The sequence below is a fragment of the Anomaloglossus baeobatrachus genome, chromosome 2 (assembly GCF_048569485.1).
Source record: "Anomaloglossus baeobatrachus isolate aAnoBae1 chromosome 2, aAnoBae1.hap1, whole genome shotgun sequence".
NCBI lineage: Eukaryota > Metazoa > Chordata > Amphibia > Anura > Aromobatidae > Anomaloglossus > Anomaloglossus baeobatrachus.
In genome coordinates this window covers 653,643,694-653,653,442 of record NC_134354.1, presented here as the reverse complement: position 1 = coordinate 653,653,442, position 9,749 = coordinate 653,643,694, and the positions used below count along the sequence as shown (strand labels likewise).

At 45.9% G+C, this 9,749-nt stretch overlaps 1 protein-coding gene across 3 annotated transcripts in view; it reads left to right on the top strand.

Moving 5' to 3' along the window:
* Window positions 1-9,749, top strand: part of LOC142290488 (retinol dehydrogenase 7-like) — a 59,957-nt gene that overhangs the window by 32,510 nt on the left and 17,698 nt on the right. For all 3 annotated transcript variants that reach the window (XM_075334447.1, XM_075334446.1, XM_075334448.1), the window contains one exon: window positions 7,156-7,475. In XM_075334447.1, the coding sequence (XP_075190562.1) occupies window positions 7,163-7,475 (313 nt within the window). In that variant the 5' untranslated portion in view covers window positions 7,156-7,162. The remainder of the gene's footprint in view (window positions 1-7,155; window positions 7,476-9,749) is intronic.

Below are 9,749 nucleotides of genomic sequence, written 5' to 3'. Positions count from 1 at the left end.
ACATCAGAGCAAAGAGAGACAACAAGCCGAGGATGATCCAACAGGTTTACTAACAGGAATACAGGAACAGCACACGACAAGTCCAAATAAAACAGATTCGGGGGCACCTCCCGATAATCCAAAGTGCCAGATCACAACGTAATAGTCCTTTTCAGAGTCCCAGAAATCCCACACAATCCACTGGACGGCGAGGTCTGTCCGCAGATTCAGATCTCGCTCCCTTCCTCTTCAAAAACTCAACTCCCAACTGCATTTAGAAACAGGAGTGAATTGTCTGAGCTCGTGGGCCCGCCCCTCAAGGGTAGGGGTCTATGCAATGGTTGGGCCCACTAGAAGATTCTAGAAGGTTGGCTCCGAGATGTCTACAGGTTTGTGTAGTTGGCGTTATCCACTGCTTACGAAACAATGAGAAGTTCCCCTGGCTGTGTGGACAAGAGATAATTGCATTATGGGCCCAGAGACACAGGAGATGGGGGGAAGGTATGGTTACTTACATCCCAAGACATTTCAAAGTGTTCAGTAAGTACAACCAAAGGAAAGTGACATCACATCCTGACATAGTATTACAGCAAATACAGTGAGAAGGTAAAATACATCATGACAATTCCTTCCCCTCCCAACTTGTGTACGTACTAGGGACCTCTACAGGTCGCTGGTTAAGTACACGCAGGCATGGCTGACAGGACTCAAGGCTCCTCTTGCCTGGACAGTCCATCTGCATTTTGGTGTTGGCTGCCCCTTCTATATTGTATGGTAAAGTTATAGGGCTGCAGAGCCAGGCTCCATCGCAGTAAGCGTCCATTGTCCCCAGAGACTCTGTTCAGCCAGGTGAGGGGATTGTGATCAGTAACCACAGTGAATTCCCGTCCATACAGATACGGCCGTAGTTTCTTAAGGGCCCACACTACAGCCAGACATTCCTTCTCAACAGTTGCATAGGCCACTTCTCGGTCCAGCAGTTTCCGGCTGAGATAGGCGATGGGGTGCTCGTCCCCAGCTGCATTCACCTGGCTGAGGACAGCTCCCAGTCCATAAGCAGAGGCATCCGTTTGCACAATGAATCTCCTCTTGTAGTCTGGAGCAGCCAGGACAGGATCGCAGATCAAAGCATCCTTCAGCCGGTTAAAAGCCTCATCACAGGCTGGAGTCCAGATCACCAGCCGGGGCATTGTTTTCTTGGTCAGGTCGGTAAGAGGCTTGGCCACAGTACTGAAATGAGAAACAAATTTTCGGTAATAACTGGCAGTGCCCAGAAAAGCCATAACTTGTTTCTTAGTTTGGGGTACAGGCCAGTCTCTAATAGCCTGGATTTTGGCAGGCTCAGGTCGGAGCTTCCCTCCTCCCACTCTATGTCCTAGGTACTGGACTTCCCCCATCCCCAATTGGCATTTATCAGGTCGAATAGTTAGGCCGGCTGCAAGAATCAGGTCCAAAATAATGGCTACTTGATTCAGATGTTCCTCCCATGTGTGGCTGAAGACGGCGATATCATCCAAGTAGGCACAAGCAAAGTCATCACATCCCCGGAGGATCTGATCCACCATTCTCTGGAAGGTGGCCGGGGCATTTTTCATTCCAAAAGGCATGCTTAGAAATTCATACAGACCAAAGGGGGTTATAAAAGCGGACCGTTCTCTCCCTTCATCCGTTAGAGGGATCTGCCAGTATCCCTTACTGAGATCCAAGGTAGTGACATATCGGGACCCAGCCAGTCGGTCTAGAAGTTCGTCAATACGAGGCATTGGGTAAGGATCGCTGACGGTATGGTCGTTTAGTCGCCGATAGTCCACACAAAATCGAGTACTCCCATCCTTCTTGGGTACTAACACCACAGGGGAGGCCCAAGGGCTATGGGAGGCCTGGATTACCCCAAGCTGTAACATCTCCTCCAGTTCGTGCTGCATGGTGTTTCGAACTGATTCAGGTACCCGGTAAGGAGCCAGTTGTATGGGACGGATGCCCTGAGTGTCCACATGATGTTGGGTGACGGTGGTTCGACCTGGTTGGGATGAGAAAGCAGCCCGTCTCTGTTGAAGCACTTCCAGCATCTGGATTTTCTGTAAGGAGTCCAGGTAATCTCCCAGGGGAACCTGTTCCACAGTGGATGGGGCTCTCGCTGCTTCCACGAGATCAGGTAGAGAGTCCTCATCCTCTTGACCATCTTCTGAAGCCAACCGACAGCTTGCTATCATTGGAATGTTCCGGTCATGGTACTCCTTAATCATATTCACATGGACAGTCTTTTGCCTTAGCCCCTGATCATCTAAAGCAAGAAGGTAATTGGTATCATTCAGTTTTCTGAGAACCCGGAAGGGACCCTCCCATGTGGTCTGCAGTTTATTCTGCCGATGGGGAACAATCATTAAGACTTGTTGTCCTTCTACAAACTCCCGATAGCGTGCGTTACGGTCATACCATGTCTTCTGTCTGGTTTGAGCCATACGCAAATGACTCTGTGCAAAACTAGCAAGTTGGGCCAAGGTTTCTCGCAGCTTTAGGACATAAGGGACAACAGGGGTTCCTGTATCTTCAACTTGCCCCTCCCAGTATTCCTTGAGCAGGGTTAAGGGTCCTCGGACCTTTCTTCCATAGAGTAGTTCAAAGGGGGAGAACCCAGTGGACTCCTGGGGAACTTCCCGATAGGCAAACAAGAGATGGGGTAGGTACTTCTCCCAGTCTGAATCTCGGTCCGTGAAGGCCCTCAGCATATTCTTCAGAGTGCCGTTGAATCGTTCACAAAGTCCATTTGTTTGGCTATGATACGGGGTCGTTCGGATCGCTCGTACTCCACAGGTGCGCCACAGACACTGGACCAACTCTGACATAAACTGGGAGCCTTGGTCCGACAAGATCTCACTGGGGAATCCTACTCTGGTAAAAATAATAACCAAGGCCTCGGCCACCTTGGCTGCAGAGATACTTGACAAGGCCACGGCTTCTGGATATCGGGTGGCGTAGTCCACAACAGTGAGAATGTACTGCTTTCCAGATTTACTTGGTTTAGCCAGAGGTCCAATGATATCAACAGCTACTCTTTGAAAGGGTTCTTCTATTATAGGGAGCGGTTGCAGGGGTGCCTTTGGGTGATCTCCGGGTCGCCCTCTACGCTGACATATGTCACAAGTTCGGCAGAAATGCGCCACTGCTTGGGAAATCCCCGGCCAATAAAAAGTTTGAGTCAATCGTCTCTCGGTGCGGGTTTTGCCTTGATGGCCAGCCGTAGGAATGTCATGAGCCAGGTGTAATAGGGGAATTCTGTACTTCTGAGGAACAATCAGCTGTTTGCTATAAGTCCAGGGCTTATCTAGGGAGTCGGCATTGGCAACCCGATACAGAAGTCCATTTTCTCTGATAATTCTTTCTCCGTTTTCCCCTAGCTGCCCTATTTCAGCCCGAGTTCTAAAACTAGCAAGGGTGGGGTCAGTCTCTACTTCTTGTCTAAACTGAACTTTATCCCAAGTAACATTCATATTATCCCCACAAGAAGAATCACTCACCGGCTGTAATGGCAGTTCTGGTGGCCTCAGTTCCATGGATGGGTTGTACACGTCCACATGGGCTGCTCTCTTGGCTTGACTTCTGGTTACCGCACCGACAAAGTGGCAATGAAGATTCCCCACATCATTTCCTAGAAGAACGTCTGCAGGGAGGCCGCTCATCACACCGACCACACATTGTTTTGCCCCAAAGCCATAATCCAGGGTCACACTCGCTCTTGGAATATATCTCTGGGTACCTCCTGCCAGTTCAATGGCAATTCCTGGTCCCTTTTGAATTGCTTGTGGTTGAATTACTCGGGGATCGGCTATGGTGAGGAAAGCCCCAGTGTCACGGAAGCCAACAACTTTTTGGCCATCCAGCACGACCTCCTGTAGATGTTTGTCCTGAAGATCAGAAGAACAGGTGGCTGGAGCTCGCACCCCATAGACTCCGGGTAGGGGAGCCAGGATATCTGAGTCACTTGGCAAGTCATCAGGCACAGAATCCAGCTCTTCTCCTGGTGAAGGTGTCTGTAGGTAATGAACAGGCAAAGGCGGTCTGTAGCTGTTCTGTCTACGAACACCTGGACATTGGAATTGCATGTGCCCAGGCTGCCCACATCCATAACATCTGCGCTCTGGGATTCTTCCTCCGCGTCGTATTCCCAAAGGTGGAGCATGAGTAATGCGAGGCACAGTCACACGAAGGTCCCCATGAGTTGACGGTCTAGGGTGATGGTGAACATTGGGGCCAGAAGGACCAGGGGCCACCAGCGTTGGGGGGGTTGGTGTTTTTTTTTCTCACTGGGTAGTAGTTTTTTCCACTGAGGCTTGATGGTGAGAGCCTCATCAGCTAGAGCTGCAGCTTCCTCCACAGTGGCTGGTCTCCTTTCACGCACCCATTCCCGGATCTCAGCGGGGCACTTGAAGTAAAACTGCTCTTTTAGGAGGACCTGGAGGACGGTCTCCAAGGTTAAGGCCTCCTCTGCCTCCAACCAACGATGCCACAGATGTTTGAGTTTGTGGGCATACATCTTGAAGGACACTTCCTCATCACATGCTAGAGTACGGAACTGAGTCCTGTAAGTGTCTGGCGTTACAGCATAATGTTCTAGAATAGTCTGTTTAATATCCGCATACTCACAGTTCCACCGAGGGTCCATAGCTCTATAGGCTGCAGCAGCTCCACCCTCTAAGAGCCCAACCAGATGCCGGACGCGCTCCCTTTCTGGGACTTCCATTAATCGACACTGATGCTCAAAGTCCTGGAAGAAGCCCTCAATGTCACCAGCAGCCTCATTAAACTGCTTGAAGTCTTTGCGGGACACTCTGGGAAGTTCCCTCATGATGGGTGCTGGGGTTACAGTCTGTCTGGAACCTCTCGCGGCTTCCACAGCGAGCTGCTTATCCAGCAATGCCATCTCCTCCATCCTGCGCTCCTTCTCTTCAGCTCCACGCTTGGCCTCCCTCTTATCTTCTATGGTGGCCTCATCTCCAAGCAGTGCCATCTTTTCCTTGTACCACACAACCCATTGACTTTTTTGGGTATTCACCTCCGGCTCCCGTCTTTGCTCCCCTTGCTGTGGAAATTGTTCCTCGGTGCCATCTTGCAGGCAAGCGTGTTCCAATGCCTCAATTAGTTGCTCCTTAGAGAGTCCTTTGTAGCCGACACCTAATTCACGGGCCTTTGTTTGTAGACTCGCCACAGTCCAGTTCCTGTATCCTGAGGTTCTGGTTTCAGACGTCGATTGGCTGTTGTCCTCCATTTCTTCTGCTCTGATCCCGCCGCTGCCACCAGTTTGTGACGGGGTGTACATCAGAGCAAAGAGAGACAACAGGCCGAGGATGATCCAACAGGTTTACTAACAGGAATACAGGAACAGCACACGACAAGTCCAAATAAAACAGATTCGGGGGCACCTCCCGATAATCCAAAGTGCCAGATCACAACGTAATAGTCCTTTTCAGAGTCCCAGAAATCCCACACAATCCACTGGACGGCGAGGTCTGTCCGCAGATTCAGATCTCGCTCCCTTCCTCTTCAAAAACTCAACTCCCAACTGCATTTAGAAACAGGAGTGAATTGTCTGAGCTCGTGGGCCCGCCCCTCAAGGGTAGGGGTCTATGCAATGGTTGGGCCCACTAGAAGATTCTAGAAGGTTGGCTCCGAGATGTCTACAGGTTTGTGTAGTTGGCGTTATCCACTGCTTACGAAACAATGAGAAGTTCCCCTGGCTGTGTGGACAAGAGATAATTGCATTATGGGCCCAGAGACACAGGAGATGGGGGGAAGGTATGGTTACTTACATCCCAAGACATTTCAAAGTGTTCAGTAAGTACAACCAAAGGAAAGTGACATCACATCCTGACATAGTATTACAGCAAATACAGTGAGAAGGTAAAATACATCATGACACCATCTTCTCGTCTCCTGCTGACGGAGACCACCGTCTGCCACCTAGCCAAGGTACCAGGGCTCCGACCCTGGCACCGTCTGTTCAACTCGAACTTCCTCTGCTGGAGCTACACCTAGCTCCAGCCTACACTCCTCTCCACTTGAACTCCAAACTAAAAACTGCTTGCTTTTCCCACCCCGGGCTGTCTAGACCCCTGGGTGGGCGTGTCCGACTGCCTGGTCCCGCCCACTGGTGTCTATCTTTCCCTAAGGGGGGGTGACTAGGGTTTCCGGTCGGCTATGTGTTACTTAGGTGAGGGAAGGTGTTATGCGGGGGCCTATTAGTGACTACCTGGTTTTGCCAGGGCGTCACAGAGTGTTATCTGTTACCAATGACTTCCTGTCAAAGCTAATATTGTTAAAAGGAACCCGTCAGCAGCTTTTTGCCAACTAATCTAAGAGCAGCATAACGTAGGGGTAGAGATCCTAATTCCAGCGGTGTTTCACTTACTGGGCTGCTTGGTGTAGTTTTGATAATATAATAATAGGATTTATTTATATAGCACTATTAATTCCACAGCGCTTTACATACATTGGCAACACTGTTCCCATTGGGGCTCACAATATATATATTCCCTATCAGTATGTTTTTGGAGTATGGGATAAGGAAGATAGAGTTTCCCTAAAAATAAGCCCCTTTTCTGAAAATACATCCTAGCACGAATTTTCGAAGTATACCTTAAATATAATCCCTGAAAATAAGCCCTAGGTGCGGTTCAATAATTGTGTCCATGCAGCTAAAAAAGAATACTGTAGGACATTCATAAAAAGAGAGAAGACAGACCCCGCAATTGCACTCACCAGACCCTGAATAGCTGCAGATGGCAAGTGCCAACTGAGCATGGTCACTGTCAGAGAATATGACTTACTTTCGGTGAAACATAGTATTCTTATTAATATCATTCTCTTTTGGTTTTTTGTTTCTTTTTTCTCTTTTGATACTTTACATTTTTCACTGTGTTAATATTAAACAATCCTCTTTTTATACAGTATACCTGAGGTGGTTACTGGTCTCCCATTATTCTGATGTAGGTTTACATATGTTCTACTAATTATGGGATATACAGTATGAGTAAACATAAGTATATTTTTTTACTTTTTTTTTTATCATGGCAATATTGTTGCAGTTGAGAATAACGCCAGAATAATACTCAACAAAAACCTAAATGCAATGTAAATGGTGCATGTAGAGTTCACAATAAAATTGTTCATGTCTTCCAGTGCAATTATGTGGCTCCCTCTGCTGGTGTTATTGGGTTTGATCATATTATACAGATGGCACAGACAGCGTCAAGTCCTAGGAAATCTCTCAGAGAAATATGTTTTCATCACTGGCTGTGACACTGGATTTGGAAGACAGTTGGCTAAACAGCTAGACGGACGAGGAATGAAGGTTCTGGCGGCCTGTTTAACAGAAGTGGGAGCTACGGAGTTAAAGAAGGAGACCTCCAGTAGACTCCAAACTGTAATTCTAAATGTTGCTGATAGCAAAAGTGTGAGTGCTGCTGTCAAGTGGGTTGCGGACACTGTGACTAACAAAGGTAAAACTAGTATAAAAACATGTAATCAGAGGTATAACGTTGAACACACTGGATTAAACTAGTTACTTAAAAGGTGTGAGCTTCTTAACGCCTTCACCCCAAAGCCTGACCAGGCCAAAACTGTGCAATGATTCAAAGTATACCAGTGATATCTTTTAAGATTCTTTTTTTAGTTTCACATTGTATTTCATATTGGAGATAAATTAGGTCTATGATTTGCATTTACTTATGAAAAATATGGAAATTTGATAGTCCCATTTTTAAAAATGTTTGAATTTTATGCCCTTAAAATAGATGGTCATACCCCTAAAAATAACTAATAAGTAACATTTACCACGTGTCTACTTTTACTTCAGCATGATTTTTTAAAATATTTTTTGTTGTTGTTGTTAGACCATTTCATAACTTTCTCTCAGCACGGTTTTTTGTTTGTTGTTTTTTTTGTTTTTGTTTTTTTTTTCCCCAACAAAATTTACAAAATAATTTTTTGACAGAAAATACCCAAAAGTGATACCATACAACTTTTGGAGAGCAAAATTGGCTGGATTACAAGGTGGACGTAATGTCGCATTTGCATCAGGATGTGCCTAAATAGTGGAAACCACCACCACAAATGACCCATTTTGGAAACTACACCCCTCATACAATTTATCTAGCGGTGTGGTGAAATACCTTGAACCCCCAGGGAACTCACAGAATTTTAGGACGTTGAGCCGCCAAAATGAAAAACTTAAAAAAAATTTCCCACAAAATGGGAATTGCATTTTCACAAGTTACATGAAAAAATGGACCCCAAAATGTGGCATGCAATTTCTAATGAGTTCGATGAACACCACCCCCATGTGGTGAAAAACTATTGTTTGGTCACATGGCATGGAAGGGAAGGAGCACCATTTGAATTCTGGAGCGTAATTTTGTCTGTATGACTGTGCTGACCATTACCTCATGTTGTTCGAAGGAGTAGAGCTTGTTATCCCATGTAATCTGCTCTGTGAACTTTCTTCTATACATGGGAAACTAGAAGCTGTTCAACATTGTGGACACCATATTAAATGTGAAAAGCCCCTGACATGCCAAAACAGCATAAACCCCCATACAAGTGATGACCTTTTTTAAACGACACCCTCAAGGAATTCATACATTGGTATTGTGAGCATGTAGGTCCAACAGGTGCTTCACAGAATTTATAACATTGGGACGTGAAAATGAAAACTACATATTTTCAACTAAAATGTTGCTTAGCCCCAAACTTTTCAACTTCCCAAAAGGAGTAATTAGACAGAATTGTTGTTCAATTTCTCTTGAGTATGACCATACCCCATATGTGGTCCAAAACTACTTTTGGGGCACACAGCAGGACTCTGAAGGGAAGGAATGCTATTTAAATTTTGGAGTGCCATCTTGGCTGGTATAGATTACGGATGCTATGTCACATTTGAAGAATCCCTAACAGGCCAAGACAGCAGTAACCCCCCCACAAGTCTCCCCATTTTGGAAATTACATCTCTTGAGGAATTCATCGAAGGGTGTAGTGAGCATTTTTAACTTTCAGGCAATTCACAAAATGGTATAATATTGGATAACTAAATAAAGAAAAACATTTTTTTCATTAAAAATGCTGCTTTGGTCCCAAGTTTTTAAGTTTTAAAAGAACTAAAAGGAGAAAATGAAAGCTAAAATGTGTTATGAAATTTCTCTTGAGTATGCTAATACTCCATATTTGGTCAAAAAAACACTTTTTTAGGCACAGTGTAAAGCTTGGAAGCGATGGAGTGCCATATTGGAGTACAGAATGTTTTGAGGATGTCAGGTGCTCTGCCAATGTGACATGACATACCAGAAAAGCAGAATCACTTGTTGAAAGAAGCACAAACTGAGAACACAGTATGGGCACTAGAAAATTTGCAATTTTCACTCAAACATCCATTGCTGCATGTTTCTTAAACACCCGTGGAGTCTAAATCGTCACTACACCTGTAGGAATATTTCAAAAATGGGGTCACTTGAGGGGGCAGTCTGCTCTTCTGGCACTTAAGGGCTCTGTACATGGATTCTGCAAACTATTCCTTCACAAATGTGTTCTATGAGAGTGTAATAGTGCGCCTTCCCTCCGGAGCCTGTGTGGCTAAGCAGCACTGTACTGCCCCATATGGAGTATTGTCACATTCAACAGAAAACAAAATGTTTGTGGTAAAAATGTAATTATTCATTCTTCACCACCCACTGGTATAAAATTATGTGAGGCACATGTGGTGTCACCATGCTCACTGAACC